This window comes from Hirundo rustica, chromosome 21, assembly GCF_015227805.2.
Source record: "Hirundo rustica isolate bHirRus1 chromosome 21, bHirRus1.pri.v3, whole genome shotgun sequence".
NCBI classification, from domain to species: Eukaryota; Metazoa; Chordata; class Aves; order Passeriformes; family Hirundinidae; genus Hirundo; species Hirundo rustica.
Genome location: NC_053470.1, coordinates 4,407,174 through 4,426,742, shown reverse-complemented (window position 1 = coordinate 4,426,742; position 19,569 = coordinate 4,407,174). Strand labels below are relative to the sequence as shown.

Sequence of the window (19,569 nt, the reverse complement as noted above, 5' to 3'; positions counted from 1 at the left end):
CTGAGATGAAGGTAATTTTACCCCTAGCAGCCCTCGTAGAGCTGTGTTTTGTATTGGTAGCTAGGAAGGTGTTGATAACACACCAAGTGTTTTGGCTGTCGTTGAACAATGTTCCCACAGTGTCAAGGCTGTCTCTGACATTCCCACTTCACCAGCAGGCTGGGGGTAAGATCTTGGGATATTCCAGACCATATGGCATCTGCTCAGCAGTAGTAGGTAAGAGAAAGGAGATTGGAGGCATTCCTTATCAAAACATCCATCTCCTGGAGCAGCTGCTCTGTGTACTGAAGCTGTGCTTCCCAGGAAGTGGCCGGACATTTCCTGCTGGTCAAAAGTAGAGAATAAATATTTAGTTTTCCTTCGCTCCTGCATGCAGCCTTCCTTTTGCTTTATTAAACTGTCTTTATCTTGGCCCACAAATTCCATTCCCATCTTCCTTTCTCCCTGCCCTGTCCCACTGAGGAGGGGAGTGAGAGAGCAGCTTGGTGGGTACCTGGTGTCCAGGCAGGGTCAGCCCACTGTCACAGTTTGGTGCCCAGTGTGGGGCCTGAGGCAGTGGCAGTTGTGTGCTAAGTGTGCTGTTGCCACAGGTGTTATTTAAGCAGGCAGCTCCTGTTGGGTCACAGTGTTTGCTGGCTGCATTTCTTATCTCTTTACTTTGCTGGGCTTTGGGAACACATTAGTACAAACCATGGCTCTGTGCTCTGTCCTGGCACTGGTGGCCTCGTTCTGCTGGGGGAGCTGCCTCATGGAGAGGATCCCATTTCCTACTCCCACCTGGTGTGGGTGGCTTTATTGTTCCTGCTCACCCTTATGTGAGATGTTTAATATTGCTAATTAACACGGTTGGCATTTCATGGAGTCTCTGTAAACTGGTGTCATCCTGGTGTAAGAGAAGATCGTTTTTGGGTGAGTCAATACTGAAATGTGCCCTGAGGTGGCTGGTCCGTGGGTGGCAGAGTATGTGGAAGGATTTGGGCAAGTGCCTGGGCTGGTTATCACCTCCCATAGCCTGGGACTACACCTGAACAGGCAAGTAACCCTGGCAAACTGACATGCCAACTGACAGAAGGTGCCTATCCGGTGAAAACCAGCACTGGCACTGTACTGGGGCTTGGCATGTGCCTGCAAAGGCACAGTTCAGGGCTGCCAGAGGGCTGTGGTTAACTCAGGGATTCAAGCCACCTCAGAGAGTAACTTGATTGAGGCTGGGGACAAGCTCCATCTGAGGTGAGAATAGAGATAGGGGTCCAAACAAGAACTACAGTGGTCCCACTTGTGGAAAAAACCCAGTGGAAGTGAATGGGTCTATATCATCAGTTATTAGGGGAGGAGGGAGAAGAAGGGCTCCATCAAGAAGCTGGTCCTTGAGAAAAGAAAATGCAAGAAGGAGTGAGCAGGAGGAATTCAGACAAGAAGCAGAAAGCACCCAGCATAACCTCATCAGAGCTTTGAGACATATGGAAAGATTACAGCCACCAGGTCTGTGGAATCCTGACTGGCTGTTCCAAGGTCGGCATAATGGAGCCCAACATCAGCAGGAAGACAGGGAAGCCCAACAGCCATTCATGCAGCTCTTGGGAACAAAACAAGGGATGTCACCATGTGCCTATGGATGTAATCAAGATACTAACTATGTCTTCATCAGCTAACTAGGAGATGTTATCTTTCCTCAGCTTTGGGGAAAGTGCCTGTTCCAGGTTCATGTTAGCTTGTGAAACCTTTCCATCGAGTAACCTGGACGAATCACAGAATCACAGAGTGGGGTGGGGTGGAAGGGACCCTAAAGACCAGCTAGTTCCAAGCAGCTTGCCATGGGTAGGGACACTCCTGAGGAGGAAAGTGACACGAGTTGCTTGGTGGGCATCTGGTATCCAGCCAAGGTCAACCCAGTCCAGCAGCGAGTCCCACACCAGTTGCAGTTTGAGTGTCAGAACCACTTTCTCTGGGACACAAACTGGGGTGGAGGGGATACATTGCTGGTGTCTTAAAGCTGCTGTCACTTGCAAACACGGAGGTGGATGCTAGGAGAGTGCATGAGTCTCACCATGGTTCTCTGCGCTTCTGTCTCGCTGGCGTTTCCTCTTCTGCTGTGCAGTAGTTCATGGCTGATGTCAGAAACAAGTTGCTTATGCTCTGAATCAAACCAGTCTTTATGTTTCACATCAGCAGTTCCAGGAGAATTTTCTCCGTTCTGTCACCTGTCCCACAACTGGAGTAGCCTATAAAACATAACAAATGCTCAGTGGTCACCTCAGAGAGGAAAGAACCAAGAACTCCCTTCCCTGTGTTTCTTCGTATTTTAAGAGCATGGCTGGCACTCTCTAGCCTGTTCTTAGGTCCAAACAAGAGACAAGATGAGATGTAAACCCTTTTTGATCTGCCCCAAGAACCTCTCAGCTAGGGCAAATTATTCCACTGAACAAGTTAAATTCTGTCTGTAAATTTGGTTTGTATTATGTAAACAATAGCAGCTGCTCCCTGCCTAGTAACATGTCATGATTTTTCATGCATTATCTTGTCCAGGATGATAGAAACTGTTGCATACCTATGTGCAGACCAGGCAGTTAAATTAGTTTAACGCTCACATTAGTTCAAAGTCTTGATAACTGAGCTAGGAGGGGTGTTACATTTAGACTGTCAAAATGTCTCCTAGCTGTTTGTTTTGCAAGTCAGGTTGCTGTGCCTGTACAACTGCCACATGTCTGGAAGGAACTGCATGTTTATTCTTCAGCAGGTTTAAAAAATGACAGCATTGACCAGCCTGTGATGCAGGCTGCCCCTGACATGCAGTGAAATGGAACGGGACATTGACTTAAAAATGGAAAAATACAAGCAGTCATCTGTCCAGCCTTGCAAAGCACCATCAGTGTGAGGTTCTGTGTGGAGAATATGAATTTGAGATGGAATAATTGCTTGGGTAAACACAGCAGGAAAGTGAGAAAGTTTAAGGAGGACGGGGATGTAACAGCCTTAAAACTCTGTGATTGGTAAAGAAATCTCTTGTGTACGAGGTCAGGAAACCAGCACACCTATGCAGCCTTTGGCAATCCTGATTGGTGGCAGAGAAGGCGTAGTTCATCAGGAAGTGGCCACGCTGATGTGAAACTACCCATGTGCACCATAAATATGCCACTTGCACTGCCTGTGCTGCCTCTGCCATCTCCTCTGCACCACTCACAGGCTCGCTTCCACCACAGAGAGGTGTGGGTGCCACTGGGATGGAATTGTCTCCTAAGGGAGATATTCCTCCCAGGGTGACATCCTGCTGGGTGCAGGCATCATCACAGCACGTTGTCAGCTCCAGGACAGACTGTGAGAGGAGCCACCCTTTGGCTAATTGCAGTGTGGACTGGGGGTCAGGAGCAGGAACCAGGGCACCAGCTGCCGCATTGGAAGAAAGGAGAGCAAAGGAAGAGCAACCACCTGGCAGTGTCATCATGCCAGACCTGCAGAGGCAAAGCGAGGTGAGCATTAAGCCTGTGTGATTAGAGCTGGCCACCTGCCACAGCTCAGGGCCAAAGGATTTATTGGATGCACACAGGCTCCTCACAGCTACTGGGTCATGTGTGCTTAAGCTCACCACAGAGAACAGAAGGGTTGGGGCCTGCCTGGAGCCCAGTGAGTAAGGAGTGATAAGAATCTCACCCATCACCGGCTTTCATTTCCTGGAGCCCTTCTGCACTGAGAGAGCTTACAGCATAAACCAGCGCTGGTGCAGAAATATCAGGAGCTGATAGCAGTTTGCTCTGTCTCACCAGTGACCCCCTCTGCCTGCAGTCAATTCCCTGGATTCCAGGACTCAGGCCCTGCTGATGGATTCGTCCCACTCAGCAGCCACTGCAGCAGCAGGGAAGGGGATCTGACAGTGCTCAGATTTACAGGGAAGAAGACGGCACATTAACTCCTCACATCGAAGCATTTGCTGTCACAGAGCACAGCAGACTTGCCAGCCTATTTTAATTCCCAAGCGGATCAAAATTTAATCTGCTGCTACATCTCCGCCTGCCAGGGCCTGTTCTGGCCAGGAAGCAGCGCAGGGGCAGGCTCTGCAGCTGCAGCTCTCCCTCCAGAGGCTCAGCAGCACAGCCCCCCATCTCCATCCTGTCCCCAGCCTGCAAGCCACACTCATGGCCTCTCACAGCCCCCCTGGAGGTGGAAGGCATCTGATGTCCAGAGAGCTGCCCCAAAGGGTCCACCAGGAAAGCCCCATGTCCCCCAAAATCGGCTGGATATGAAGTTATGAATGCCACAGGATGTGGTACAGCCAGATGGGGAGAGAGGCTGACCCCTAACACGCCAGCACTGCATTCCTGGCATGACCCCAGAGCACACTGTCACCAGCCAGCGGCCACAGCCAGGCCTCCACTGCAATGCCACCCCAACCACCTGCCTGCTCAGCACGGCTTGGGCCAGACACAGCAGGACTCAACAGCCCTCCAGCTCCTCTTTCAATGCAGTTGGGAACAGCAACAAGGAAATCACAGATCAAGCCTAGTGAGGAAACGCCCCAACTGTCAGGGCAAACCACACGCAGCTGTGTTGGGGTTGGTTGCCTCCTCCCCTTAAGGGTGGGTTATCACAGGCCTCTCAACAGCAAAGCCAGGCTCTGCTCTTTGCTGATTTTCTCAAACCACAAAATGGCTCCTTCCAGACTGCTACAGGAGGGGAAATCCACCCTACAGCCCCCAGCACCTGACAGGCTTCACCAGGATCACACTTCTCTCCCAGCCTGTCTGCAGGATGGAACCTGGGCTGCTGTCAGAGCAGGCTGCTGGGGCTCAGGGTACAGCAGTGGGAACAGATGGTTTGTGCAGACAGCACACACTGAGGCTCTGCCTGGGTGTTCATCCACCAGCTGATGTGCTGAGATGTGCAGTAACACCAGAGCGGCCTGGAAGGGCAGAGGTGCTGCCCAGCAGAGGATGTGGTGCCATCCCTGGCAGCCCTGCTAGCCTGCATGGAGAGGGAGGCAGGGACCCCTCAGAGTGGGTGTGCAGAGCTGGCACAGGCTGGTAGCCTGGCCCAGAGCCTGGGGGTGAACAGGGCTGCTGTACCCATGGCTGAGTGGCACTGACTCCCCAGCCCACCCCACCACCATGCACTGGGGGCTGCCACAGCTGCTTTTCCTGCTGAGCTGCTCGGTGGGAGCTGTCCTGAGCTTCCAGAACCCTGCTCCAGGCCCCAAACAGCCAGTCCCAGTGGATGCCCTGGATGGGATGGCAGAGCTCAGGGGGATGGCCTGTCACCAGGCAGGGATGTGCCCATGGGCACAGACCCACCAACGGACATGGGCATGGATGTGCACACGTGTGTATGGGGGACACAGACACAAACAAAGGCACAGGGCTGTAGCAGTGCCAAGCCAGGGGGTGACAGCTGCAGCTGTATCACAGGCCCACTGCCCTCGAGCCTTGGGTAACAGCACCTGAAATTGGGTGCATGAGGACACGGCAGGCTCCGGGCTCAGCAGGGACCCATGTGCTGCCCCTGACCAGGAAATACTCATGAGGTGCGGTGGTGAAACCAGCCTGGTACACTGAGGCACCAGCCACACCAGGAGGGCTGGCAGCACCCAAGAAGTCCCCTGCACCTGGATGCTGGAGCCTGAGGCTGTGGCAGGGCACCCCAGCCTGGGGCAGTGAGTGCCTGTCCTGGGGCCAGAGCAGGAGCCACAGCCCCTTTTCCTGTAGGGACAGCCCTGGGGCAGGGCTCAAAGCTCCATCCCAGGGGCCAAGCAGAGCTGATGGTGCAGGTACTTTACTGCTGACCGGGCAGTGACCCTGCACCACAGCCAATAAACAGCGAGAGAGCAGCAGCCAAAACCAAGCACAATCCATCTGCCTTAAATTAGGTTTTTCTTGGATATTTATGTCAGATCTGATTTAGACCAGACCAAAATCTGGAAAATCATTTTCTCTTAAGGATGCAGTGCAGCTTCTGGTCTGGCTTCCTCTGCAGGCCATTGCTGGCTCCTCCAGGAGGTATCATCTCCAAGGCCCTTACTGTTTCCACTGCTCTGGAACTTGGTGACACAATCCCTCCCTGCACAGGGCCTGAAAGGCAGGACCATGACAGGCTGCTGTCCTGCCCACACCCAGGTACCAGCAGCAGTGGCTGGAGCTGGTTTGAAGCACTGCTTCACAGCTCCTGGCTCATAGGCTCACTGTCCCAGCAGACAGTGTGAGGACTGGTGGCTCCAGCTGGCAGGTTTTGGGCAGGGATGTCACCCAGCACAGCTGGCTGGGACCAAGCACTGTTCTGCACTGGCACCAGCCTGGCATTTAGCCCAGTGGCAATGTAGGGTCCTGCTGCGGGGACTGTAACCACAGGCCATTAACAGGACATACAGCAAGACCAACAGAAAAAAGGCACTTAAAAACATTTAATTTACTAGATTTCGAAATTATAGAAAGGCAAATGAGGTTGGACACAAATACAGCCACACCGAGGACACCTCACAGACACTTGAGCAAGATATTTCCACCAAAACAGCACGGTCAGGGCAGTACCAGTTTGCTGGCAGTGCCACAAGTACCAAGACAAGCTGCACTAAGCCTGCCTGTAGAGCTCCAGCCGTGGCTGCCATGTACGAGTCTGGCACTTGGAAAGCAGGGAGGAGGTGGTGAACACGGCCCCGTGACAGATGGAGTGAGTACAGCTGCACCATCGTGTGGGGGCAGCTGTGCACGGGGAAAGCAACTTTCACAGCTGGAGGGCTGTGCTGGTGTCACTGCCCCTCTGTGGGACTGGAGGAGGGCAGAGACCAGCCATGGGCCACCAGCATTCCCAACCAGCCACGGGATTTCCCTGTGAGGGCAAGAGACAGCACGTGACCCAGCTCTGCAATCCTGACTCAGTTTTACCAGAGGTAGGGTCAGAGACAAAGACATCATATTACAGAATAGTGTTAACACCCACCCTATAATTTCCATACTGTTCTAAGTCCTCAGTTTCCTCTAATTGTACCCCCAGTTATCTGTCCACAGAGTTCACAATCATTTCCCTACATCGTACACCCTGTGACGACAGTCAGACAAGCTTCACATTATCTAAATAGAGCTTGAGAATGTTTCATGTTTTGGTACCACATGGATTGTCTACTATCAGTGGAGGTAGTTGGTAAGCTGGTTGTTTCATAATCATCCAAACCTTAACATACAATGCAATTATCAGAACAAAAAGCAAAAGGATTAGTATCAATAAAACGACACCAGGGTGAAGCGCTCATTTGAGAATTCTGGTAGCTCTAGGCAAGCCATCCAAAAAGAGATCCTGCCATCTATGTTCTCCATCCTTCTTCACCCACTCCATCACATGATGGATTTCTGCCATGCCACGGGAGATGGACAGCAATCACAGTCTCTTGTCCATTCTCCCAGGCGTGTTTCAGCAAGCCTCAGGTCTGTATGTTGTTACAGTTCCTTTACCAATGGGAGTAGGCTGCAAGTCTTGAATCGGGGTATAGTGAAGATTCTAAACATTGACAGGATATAACAGGAGGTAAAAAACTAAAAAAACCCACTTAATTTAAAAAAAATATAAACAAAAAATAAATAACTAAAATCCTGTCACTGCAAAAAGTTACAGGCACAAATATTGGAGTGACTACTTGTATCTTCAAGTAACGTTATCTTCAAATACAAAAATCACAAGAGGTTCTTAATGCATCTGGTTGTATACAATCTCACTAATCTCTGACTTTCTGATACTGGCCAGTAATTTTCTGTAGGGTAAAATAAATTAGTATCGTGAATGTTATTCCAAAATGCATCCTGCACAAAAGAATCCGAGCTCAAAACTAAAACTTCTTAGAGTCCTCTGAGCCTAGGGTTGCCCCTAATGCTCCCTGATCATGCAAGCACACATCAAAGACAAAAGAGGTTCCCCAGTCTTTGCTTAAACTGATCAAATATTTCATTTACCTCCGTGAGTATCCCTCCTGACCTGCAGACCCTTAGCAGCTAACTCCACCTTTCATATCTCCATGCCAGTCTCACATCTACAAATTCATCTGGGGAACCAACATCATCAGAATCCACAGAATCCCAAATATCTCCATTCCATTTATCAGGATTCCACTGCACACCTGCCTCTGCAATCACTGCATGCATTTTCTTGTGATTCACTTGCCCCCTCCTTTCCTTATACTGACCTACTCTAACTGCAGCCTTCTCAGCAAGTCTGGTAAATCCAACTTATCAGTAAGCAGCTTATTTTGGCACTTTAGCATTACAATTTCATTCTGTAACGCACATCTGTCGCTCTATGTTATAGCATTTCAACAACTGTTCCTTCTGTTGGTGTTTTGTTTGATATACTGTTAACGAAATCCATCCGTGCCTTCCCAAACCCACAGGTTCTTTTCCAGTATGCCATTTTTGGATACATTTCAATACATCCAGCAGTTCAGCTTCTTTTAACTGACTTCCCCATTGCTCACATGGTCCTCCAACCATAGCCCACTTGAGGGCCAGTGAACTAAACGGACGGTCTTCCCATCTGGGAATTTCAGGCAGGAATAATTCTTTTAGATTTTAAAAGCAACAGTTCGTTCTTACTATGCTGACTACGCTGATTTTGTTTTGCTGGTGGGTAGGGTCAGAGACACCAACACCAACTTAAGGAACAGTGGCATTTACCATGATATAAAACTGCAGAGAATCACGAAAGGATAAGCTAAGCAAGGCACCTAACCATGAGCAAAGAATTACAAAGGAATAAGCTGAGCAAGGCTAATCATTGTTACAAAAGAATGCCTACAGTGATTAAGAAAGATAAATCATGTTACCCCATGTTACCCCAGTGAAGATACATCATCCAAGTCTGTCCTAGGGTCAGCTGTGGGGGAAAGCTGTCACAACCAAGGACTGGAGAACCACGGCAGTAACTGGGAACTCCTGCAGTGCCTCCCCCTTTGCAGGCACGAGGCTCCCTCACTTTGCTGTGATAGTGCTCCAGCCTTTACACTGCTAAATAAACCAGCTGACATAGTTTATAATTTCATTTTCCTGCCAGCTTTCTCCCAAAGCCTGGCCAGGGCTCAAGGAGGAGCCAAGGGATTTGTCTTTGATCCTACACCTAATTAAGCTAGATGTGGCCTTATCCGGTTTCTAGATACAGAAAGATAAACACATCTTGCCAATAAAGAAACATATAACAATACATCGTTAATGAGAGGAAACATCCAACATTTGGCTGGAATGTTCATCCAAGGTCAGCTTTGGCTCAGGGCCTGTTGTTCAGGCCTTAAGTATTTCACCCTGGGACTCACTCTCTGCAGGAGAGGGGATGGATGATATACTCTCTGGATTGTCATCTTGTCCCAAAGTGGCAAAGAGGTCCATGTAGCACTGGTCCCCAGGCCCTCAGACTGCAGCAGCCTCAGGGCTGGAGTCCAGTCCAGGATGGTGCAGAGGCTTTTCTACCGTGGCACAGGCTTCTTCTGCGTTCCTCCCTTCCACGCTGTTCCAAATCCCATAGGTGAAGTAAATAATAAAACCTGCAGGACAGTTTCCATAATGAAATGTGCAATGGTGGGTTGTCAGCACTAACAGATCTCCAGGAGAGACCTGTGGGCACCACACTCCCCACTGCAGGACACCTACCCAACACCATGCAGACAGCAAACCGCGCCCAGGTGCCCTCATTCAGCTGTACCATCAGCAGGATGTTAACAAAGGTGCTGAAGATTGGCAGCAGTGGGAGGAAAGGTACCTGCAAAGGACAAAAAGTGCTGTGTCATCTATGCCTTGAGGGAGCAGGCTGGGCTCGAGGATGCTACCAGCCAATGGAAGGACCCCCTCCCTGCCACAGCCCAGAGCACCCAAGCACTTCCACACTGGGGACTGCACCTCAGAGAGATGGTTTCAGGGCTCTAGGCTTTCCTGGTGACTGCCTGGCTGCAAGCCCTGGCAGTCCCTGCAATGCCCAGATCTTCACGGAGTCCAGGAGGATGCAGATATGAAGATGCAGGGGGCTGCACTCACTTTGAAGTTTAACTGTGCATTGCTCTGCGGCTGCCTCCAAATGATGATGGTGAAAATGAGCAGAGTCACGATGAGCAGCACCAGAACGACAACACAGACCACATTGGCATCCTTCAGCGCAGCCACATTGAGGGTCAGGACCACGCAGATGATTGTGATCAGTGCGGCTGCAAGAGAGGGGGCAGTTGGGGGGCTGGATGGCACATGGCCTCCCTGAGCCCCTGAGCCTCACCAACAGCAGGGCTGAGGAACCCACTCCTCTTGGTCAGGTCCATCACCCTTAGGAAAGTGCTTTGCTGGAGACACTTCCCAGACCAGTAAGCTGCAGGGAGCCTGAGCTTGGACCCAGCTCTGACGCTTACCCAGGCCTGGCTGAGCCACCCCATCCTGCCTGTTCAATGGAGCCACTGACAGATCAAACTTTGCTGGCTGAGCCCAAGCACTTTCAAGGGGCTGGGGACTGCCCTTGCTCGTGGGTCAAGCTCATCACAGGGCACCCCAAACCACAGCTGTACCCTGCACTTGGCACCCTGCTTAAGGTTCAGCACCTGCTGGCACTGCCAACAGTGACTGGCGACCTGGCCCCTCTCATCTGCCTGGCATGCTTTCCATCCCTTCCCAGCTCTGCAGAGACACGCCAAAACACTCCAGCCCCCGGCAGGAGAGGACACCAGCCACCAGCTCCCACTCACTCACCAATGACAGCGACACAGACATAGACAATGCGCCCCGAGAGCACAGTGGGGGTGTCCCCAGGGGGGTTGAAGAGCATCGCCAGGGACAACATCTCTTTGTGCTGGGCACTGGCAGCAGCGATGGTCGGGTTCATGATCACTCTCTCCTCCTTGTTCCCATTCAGCTCCAACATTTCCACGGCCTTCGGGGAGTTCGGCTGTCTGGGCTGGTACCTGGGCAGGTAAGACAAGCTTGCAGCAGAGCCCAAGGAACTTCCTAGCCCAAGGGAACAGTGGGCAGCACCTCAACATCCCTGCTGTTCCAGCAGTGGCCCCGTGACAGCCACTTCAAGGATATGCCCAGAGACACACACACAGGCTGTGGTTAGCAGCCTCCATCTTGGGGGCTTGGCACTTCCCCAAGCTGCATGGCCCTGGAAAAAAGCCGTGGCTACAAACCCCCAGGACGATGTAAGGAACATCCACCCTGGGTACCACCAAACACGAGGAGTCACGCACCGGAGGATGAGCACGCACATCGCCACCAGGGAGTAGGCCAGCAGCGTGCCGATCGACATGAGGTCCACCAGGTCCTTCAGGTCAAGGAGGAGGGCAAACACCGCTGCAATGAGGACACGCAGCATGAGCTCAGCTCCGCACCACCGCAGGGCTGGGTGTGGGGAGGTGGCCAGGAGCCTTACCTGCAAAGGACCCTGAGACAAAGGTGGCAACCATAGGGGTCTTTCTGCCACTGTGGATCCGGGAGAGGAACTTGAAGAGCAGCCCATCTTCTGCCATGGCATGGATCACTCGGGGCATGGGAAACATGGAGCCCAGCAAGCTGTCGTGGAGAGAGATTAGGCAAGCTGCCCACATCTACCACCCAGAAGGGGAAGGCTCTGTGCCAGGAGCAGGGCAGCAGCTGGACAGAGCAAATCCCCAGCTCAGCCAGGATGACTGCTGCCGGTCCCTATGCTGAGCCAAGCAGCGCCAGGAATAGAGCCAGTCCTACCTGGTGGAGAGGGCACAGAGTGAGCCAACAGCAACGGCGTAGCGGGCAGGCTCCCAACCAACTTCCTTGAAAGCCTCAGGCAGAGGGCTGTTCTTGTTCAGGAGGAAGTAGGGCACCATGAGAGTCAGGGACGCAGAGACGCCACAATAAGCCACAAAGCAGATGAGGAGGGACACAATGATGCCAATGGGAATCGAGCGCTGTGGGTTCTTGGCTTCCTCCCCTGTCCAGACACAAGAGGCCACATGTGCCCCACTCCAGGGCGCAGCATGGGGCAAGTACCCCCAGGCAGTACACAGCAGGGACTTTGCATGGCAGCACCAAGCTGGGGTTGTTGGAGAGGAGGGGTCCCTGGCCATGCTGCTGCACTGGCAGAAGGGATGGAGCTGCCTGGCAGCCTGGGCTTGTAGCCCCCCGGCCATGCCAGCTGCTCCCCGCCACCAGCAGCTCCCTCTCCCTGCAGAGCCTGTTGAATGGAGGGCCTCTTTAAATGTGGGCTTTGCAAAGGTGTGCTGCACCATTCTCCCAGCAGGAAAGGAGGAGGCTGCTGGGCAGCCCCTGGAGGCCAGCTGGCATAGGCAGGGAGGTCAGGCAGAACAGCCTGTACCAGCCACCCACTAAGTAGATTTCTGGGGTAATAAGGGGAAATTAAGAGAGCTGCCTGCGATGCAGGAAGCAGCAGTTTTGCATGAAGCCAGGCATTCAGAAAAAGGATGCTTGAGGCTGGGAAATAAGTAGGAGGCACCAGCAATTCCCAGCACTGTCGCAGGCTCAGCTCAGCAGTCAAAAGGATCCCCGCTGCTCTGAGAGCTGCCTGTGCAGGCAGGGTGCAGCCCTGCTCCCAGCATGTGGTGTAATGAGCCACTTTTCCTGGGGCAGGGCAGACTCTGAGCCCTTTTGTCTGGCCCAGCTGAAGATACAGACTCCACAGGGAAATATCCCAGCAGCGGTGAGACCAGCTGTTTTCCCACACCATGCAGCATCCTCCCCATCAGCTCCCAGCCAGCTGCTGGCTGTGCAGGGGAAATGCCCATGCCACCCTCACCCAAGGCAATACCTGTGGTGGCAATGCAGTCAAAGCCCACAAAGGCGTAGAAACAGGTGGCAGCGCCGGTCAGGACCCCTTCCAGTCCAAAGGGGAAAAACCCACCATAGCCAAAAACTTTTTTTCTGGAAAAAATGCAGGAGAGCAGCTGCTGTGAGTTCAGGGACAGCAGGGCCTCTGCCTGCCCTATGCCAGATCCTGGCCTGGCACTACTTACACGTCATCTGGTGAGTCCAGCAGAGAGCAATTGACACAGTTCTCCTCTGAAAGTTGCCAGTTCTTGATGTCTCCCTTGATGAAGCCAGCAATGATAACAAAGCTCAGCACCAACAGGTTCACCGCTGTGAAGATTTTGTTCACGAGGGCAGATTCGCTGACACCAAAAGCCAGCAGCACTGTGGGGACAGAAGAGGTGAGTGGAGACCCATCAGGCTCCCATGCCATCACCCATAGTACCACGGAGCCACTCTCCTGCACACCCACCAGTAAGCAGCAAAATCAGGATTAAAGCAAAGAAGTCTGGATGCTGGGCCAGCACTCCAGGCAGGTGCATTGAGATCTTGCCGGCGAAGAAGGTGGAGATGTGGTTGCCAATGATGTTGTCAAATGCTGCACTCCAGGCTCGAGCCACACTGGCCGTACCTGGTTGATGGCAAATCCGTGCATTAGTCCAAGCCCAGGGCAGACTGGCACCAGCCACCCACACCTGAGCACCCACCTCCCTGCTGATCCCACCCCACACACTGCCCCCATGTACTGGATTATGTAACCTAAAAAATGTGTATTCTATTTCATCTGTTGTAAGCTATTTTTTGGGAGATGTGTTATCCTCCTTACTCTAGGGGGGAAGGAGGAAGATGTCTTCTGATAATGGCCCAGCCATTAAAACCAGGTGGGGCAGTGTTTCTTATCTCTGTCACCACCCCTCCATCCTCCATGGGGACATCTTCTGATAATGGGCCTTTAGGGCCCACAAATGGCATGACACATTCCATCATCCCACTGGGAGATGCTCCACACAGTGGGGGAGGAGCCAGCTGTTCCTAGCTAGATAAAAACTGGGACTGAAGAACACCAGGTATCCTCCAGGCCACTGGATGCCCAGAGGAACACTGGACCTATCTTGTTGCCACTGGACTTTCTACAGGATCATCTCTACTCCACAGAACCACATCTGTTATTCCAGAAGGATTTATCTGGACTGCTTCCAACACCCTGACCAGCAGGGTGCCAGGTCGTATCCCTGACTGTCAGGGCTTTTTCCAGGATTTTTGTTTGCTTCCTTGCCTGTTTTTTTGTACTACTACATTTGTATTTTTCCTTTTTTTTAATATTCCTAGTAAAGAACTGTTACTCCTATTTCCCATATCTTTGCCTGACAGCCCCTAATTGCAAAATTATAATAATTTGGAGGGAAGGGGGTTTACATTCTCCATTCCAAGGGAGGCTCTAGTTTTCCCTGGCAGACAACTGTCTTTAAAAACCAAGACACCCCAGAAGCCCGCCCATGCTTCCAAGCACGGCGCTGGAAGGAGCCCCATGCACGCTGCATGGCCTCGTACCTATCACGTAGGAGAGAATGAGGTTCCACCCGGCTATAAAAGCCCAGATCTCACCAACGGTAACGTAGCTGTAGAGGTAGGCAGAGCCGGCCTTGGGGACACGGGCCCCAAACTCTGCATAGCACAGTCCAGCCAGTATGGATGAGAAAGCAGCTACCAGGAAGCAAATGATGATAGAAGGACCGGCTACCTCCTTGGCTACCTCACCGGCCATCACATACACACCAGCCCCTAGGGTGCTGCCCACACCCAAGGATATAAGGTCCAGTGTAGAGAGGCAACGAGCAAAATGTGTCTCATCGGAGCTCAGATCCACCATGCGCCGGCGGATCAGCTTCTTCCCAAAACTGGTCATTTTTTCCCCCAACATCTTGTCTTCTCCTCAGTGAAGCTCAGCTGGTCAAAAGCCTTGCAAGAGAAGGGAAATATAAAGCTCAGTGTCCTTCAAGCAGCAGGACTGGCACTGCAAGGGGCAGGGTAGGCAATGATGCCCAAAGGAGCCTGGTCCAAGTTCACCCATCAGCACCACGTCCCTGCCACACTGGTTGGTCATAGACCATGGTGGTGGCACCCTCCAAGGCACTGTGGGGCTGCACATACTCTGACTGCGTTCCCCCTGCACCAGGACAGTGAGTCAGAGAGGAAACCAGTCAGTTCATGGTGGGAAATGCTCATTGCTCCATCCCCTGTGTGGTCTCAACCATAGAGCTCATAGGCACATCCCAAGGCTTGCCCACTTGATTCCTAGGCTTGGCAGTCTGGAGATCCTTCAGCTCAAACTTAAATGCTGGCACAGTCCTCCAGCCTGGCACAGGGGTGTGCACAGCAGCAACGATGTGGAGACAAAGAATTCGGCACAGGGTTTGGCAAGCTGGGCTGACTCACTGGATGCACACATTCGCTTTTGCTTTTGGCATGGGCAGCACATTCTCCACAGGGATGCATACAGACACACGGCACGGGTCCCCAGTGCAAACCCCTTGCCTCTAACAGTGCTTGCTGAGCAGTCTGCAAGCTCTGCAGGCTGTAATAACCCTGAATGTGCGACATCCCCACTCCTCTCCCTCACAGCAGCCACTTATCCCCAAAAAGCTCTGAAGATGAGCAACCTGTGAAGCAGGCATCCAGCAAAGAGGAGCTGCAAGGAAAGTGGTTCCCAGTGCCCATGGCCACGGCCGGCACCTCTGCCCAGCACTGAACACCCACCAGTGTCTCCCCTCTGCTGGCTTCTCCCTTCATTCGGAAAGGTGTCCAGGACCGCACGCCACACTGCACATTATCAGCCTAAGTACTCAAGGATAATTTTGTGACCTTTTTCCACAAAGAAGTATTGTCAGGATCAGAGTGGCGGCCACCAACTCGGCTGTTTCCCCATAACCAGCAAACTATCCCGCTTCTTGACAAACCTCCTCCCGAGCTGGCATGTGACACATTCAGACTTAACCAACCCCAAGTGCAACAAGTGCCCCGGCACTAGCACCCTCCTCAACCACTACCTGGACAACTCTAGCTGCCTTCCCTAGCGCTTCTCAATCCTTCCGAGTATTTCCAGTACCCGACTCGAGTTCCGTATGGGAAAAGGAGAAGCAACGCGCTGGGCGGGAGCAGGAGCCTCCCGCTGCCCGGCTGCATCCTGGTAGCGACTTGGCTTAGATGGGGGAAGCTGTTATCTCGGGACCACCGCCACAGCCCCCTCGGAGGGATCTCCGGTCCCGAGGAGTGCCAGCAGACTGCGTCCCGTACGGGAGCCGGGCGATGCCCCGGGACATCCGAGCGGGGATCCGCGACAGCACCAGCCACGTGTGGTGCGACTGGCTGATGCAACTCCGGCGCCCATCCTGCCCACCGCCAGCACTCACCACCGCCTCGGCTCGGCTCGGCTCCCCCCAGTGCGATCCCCTTCAGCCGAACTCAGTTCCGTTCCCCGCCGAGAGCACAGAGGGGGACGAGTTTCTCCCGCGAAGAATGAATATAAACGGCAGGCAGTTGCAAGCGTGGGGGGCACAGCGAGCAAAGAGGCGGACACCAGCGAAAGGCGCGGACACGCCTTCTCCCAGCCTCACCCGCGCCCCAAATCATCCCGCCCAATATTCGGGGCACGTAACTGCATTGGAACTTAAAAGTGGCTCCGGGGAAAGATGCCGGAGCGTGGGAGTGCGGCTGCTGCTTCGAGACCAGGGCAAGGCATCTTGCTCCCCTCACGGTCACGGAGGGGGCGGCTGGAGGTCCCCCGGGTCCTGATGTGCCATGGGAACAGAGCCCGCCCAGGCCTTGCCCCGCCGCGGCCGGAGCGAGCCGAGGAGGCGAGGCCAGCCCTGCTGCGGGGGCTGCGAGCGGGGCTCAGCCCGCGCCTTGTGGGGTGACTGCCCCGACCTCCGTATGCTCGGTAGAGCTCTCTCAGTTCTGGGAGCAACAGGCAGCCCTAAGTGCACGGGAAACGCCAGTCTTGGGAGAACTGTTGGGCAGCCAGGAAAGAGACAGGCACCAGCACCATCCTGTCCGGCGCTCAGGCTGGGACCCGCCCTCAGCACACCTCGCTGACGGAATCCACGGCTTGCGCCCATCCGTGAGCGCCCTTTCAAAGGGGCAGCTCGCAGAGAGGTAAGCCAGCCCCCCGTCGGCATCATTGGCTATTACACCCTGCGCTCGGCAGCTGCCTCCCCCGCATCCTCCGGGGCTGACGGGAACACCAGCTCATGCTTATAACTGGCACTGACGGCAACTCTGCTCCCGCTTCTCAGAATCGAGTTCAGCAACGTCCCTTTCCTCCCTTACCCCATGACGAAGTCCAGGAGGCAAAAGAGCAGCATGGCTGTTACTACTCAAACGCTTCCCACTCCTCCCAGGGCTGCCAGCTGTAGGCAAGGACCCAGCTGGGCAGCACCACCGCCGAGAGCATTCTTGGGCAGGGCAGGCAGCACCACGGGCACGGCAGGGCTCCAAGCAGGGTCACCCTGTCCCAGACAAGCAGATATGGGTACCTAGAACAGTGAGGGGGCAGATCACATGATTTGTCTATTTCCAGAAATCTTCTTGCAACATAAGGCATTGGGAGGCAGTTCCCAGAAGGGAGCGGCATCAGGACACCAGAATATGTCTCCAGCTCCCAGACCTCACATGCAACTCCACACGTCTTCTCAGTGTCCCATCCTCACCTCCCAGTCTTACTGTTCTCCACTCCCATCATTCAGGGCCCTGATCCAGCAGCACAGGCCAAGGGCTAGGAGCAGGCAGAGGCATGGAACAAGCTAAGTGCACGTCCCAACAGGAACAGCAGGAAGGCACAGTGGCAAGGCACACGCAGCCAGCATCAAAGCGGGGTAGGAGATGGCTCCAGCCCATAAAGGGGGCCAGAAGCCCTGCAGAAATAGATCCACATCAGTCCCTGGATGTCCCCACCACCTTCCACAACTCAAGCATTAGAGTACTTCAGGTTGGAAAGGACCCATAAGGACCATCGAGTCCAGCTTCACCCACAAGTGCCTCTCTGTTTACAAATAATAAATCTACAAGGGCACCTTTTCTAGTCAACTCCCTTAGCACTTGCACCAGGACGTTATCTTCAACATGCATGTACAGGGAATGCATAGCATGTTAGGGCTCTCTGCTGCAGATTGTGCCAGCACTGGAGCTGCCCCAGCAACCAAGTGCCAAGCAGGGTTAGGAGACAGCCAACACAGCTTCCCTGCCTGTGCAGCCACCCCTGTGGGCATTCCAAGGGAGCCAGGAGCAACAGCCAGAAATAACAGAGGAGCAGGAATCTCAGCAGCCCAACCTCAGGGCACTGGCAGCATCAGACAGTGGGACTCTCCAGTGCCTCACCCAGACACAAAGCAGAGCAAGGCACCTGTATCAATTGACCACAGAAAGAAGGCGGCAGAGTAGAGGTCCCAGCACCAGCATGCAGGAAAAATGAGGGACTGGACTGAGTCCCAAGCACTGCTTCCCACAACTTGCCCCCAGTCACTGATAATAAAGCAGTAATAAATAGCCAAAGGCTGTAGAAGCCTAATGTGCCATCACCTAGCATTGGCTTTTCCCACATCCAACATATAAGGAAGAAACCTGCCCATACAGCTGCCCACCACCACCACACATCCAAGCAACCCACCTGGAAGCATCAGTTTTGTCCAGAAATGCTTCCCCAAAGTCACAATGTACCTCCATCCACCAGCACCCAGCTCTTCCTTGTAACAGACCTCAAATCTCTGGCTGAGCAAAACCAGCTGTAGCCAAGCACAGACGTGCCCTGTTCACCCACTACTCTGGGGATCAGTGGGCAGCACTGGGCACTGCCTCTACCCAAGCAGACAGCAAGCACCGCTGCAAAAGACACCTTTATTTTACATACAAGGAGTTAGTAGATTAATTCATACAAGAGCTCCACATATATCACTGGCCCAGAGGCTCACACAGCTGGACAATGGCTGTCCCCATGTCCCAGCTGTCAGTCTCTCCCCAGGCCACCACTGTCGAATACTGCTGCATTTTTCAGACAGATTCCTGGGAAGCAACAGCAACATCAAAGCAGTAACGCTTCTGGCACTCAGCACCTGACCCCTGGGAAAGGCCATGAGCTGTATCCCTCCCACCTTGCAGCCCTCAGTTACACCAGCAAAGGATCACTGGAGCATCCCTGCAGCCTGCCAAGAAGCGAGGGCCCACCACAGTGAGGGAACATACCTGCTGCTCTGAGCTGTGCCTGCAAGGACGAGATTGTCTGCTGATAGGCTTCACACTGGGCAGTCTTGTCAGCTGTAGACACAAAGCAGAAGAAGGTGTGTGAAGAAGGTGTGTGCTCAGCCCATCCTAAACACCTCACGCCCAGACTCTCTAGGGCAGCAGCTGAGATCCTGCTCTACCCCCTAAACATGAAGCCAGCCCCATTCCCATGGAGCTGCAGGCCCTGGTCTCCAGGTACAAGCACAGGGGATGTCACCTGGATTGCAGGTGTCCTGCAGTCCTCAGAACAGCCAGCTCCACATACCAAGCTCGCCCTTCACTTGCTCCAGCTCTTTCTTCACACGCTCCAGTTCCTGGGACAGCTGATCACCTGCAGACTGGTAAGAGCAGAGTGGAGGTGTGATGGAGGGGGCTGTCACCCCCACTGCAACACAGCCACAGCACAGCTCTCCCTCTGGGGGGGCACTGCAGCCTATCCAACACTCCAAGCCCAGCACCCTGGGGACCACTGCCAGGACACATCTATCACAGGAGCAGTGCCTGGCGAAGGAGCTGCTGTAGCGAGCAGTTGCCAGCACCATGGGAAACAAGAATGCTCTGCTGG

At 53.5% G+C, this 19,569-nt stretch overlaps 1 protein-coding gene across 5 annotated transcripts; it reads right to left on the bottom strand.

Annotated features, from left to right (window-relative positions):
• Positions 1-4: 4 nt before the first annotated feature.
• Positions 5-18,410, bottom strand: SLC7A3 (solute carrier family 7 member 3). 5 transcript variants are annotated; one of them, XR_005703803.2, is made up of 15 exons: positions 18,394-18,410; positions 17,058-17,263; positions 14,283-14,690; positions 13,204-13,362; positions 12,938-13,115; positions 12,733-12,845; positions 11,676-11,898; positions 11,365-11,504; positions 11,183-11,285; positions 10,686-10,897; positions 9,990-10,156; positions 9,609-9,717; positions 9,275-9,502; positions 2,048-2,222; positions 5-321 (listed from the first exon to the last, which is right to left on the bottom strand). XR_005703803.2 is itself a non-coding variant. In XM_058423229.1 (13 exons), the coding sequence occupies exons 3-13, from the start codon at positions 14,650-14,652 to the stop codon at positions 9,369-9,371; spliced, it is 1,908 nt and encodes a 635-aa protein (XP_058279212.1). In that variant the 5' UTR covers positions 14,653-14,690; positions 17,058-17,263; positions 17,438-17,528; the 3' UTR covers positions 6,400-9,368. The 5 variants fall into 5 exon arrangements, 1 of the variants encoding a protein (XP_058279212.1); XR_005703801.2 differs by lacking the exon at positions 18,394-18,410 and adding an exon at positions 17,438-17,528 and having other exon boundaries at positions 5-324; XR_005703800.2 differs by lacking the exon at positions 18,394-18,410 and adding an exon at positions 17,438-17,528.
• Positions 18,411-19,569: the final 1,159 nt, after the last annotated feature.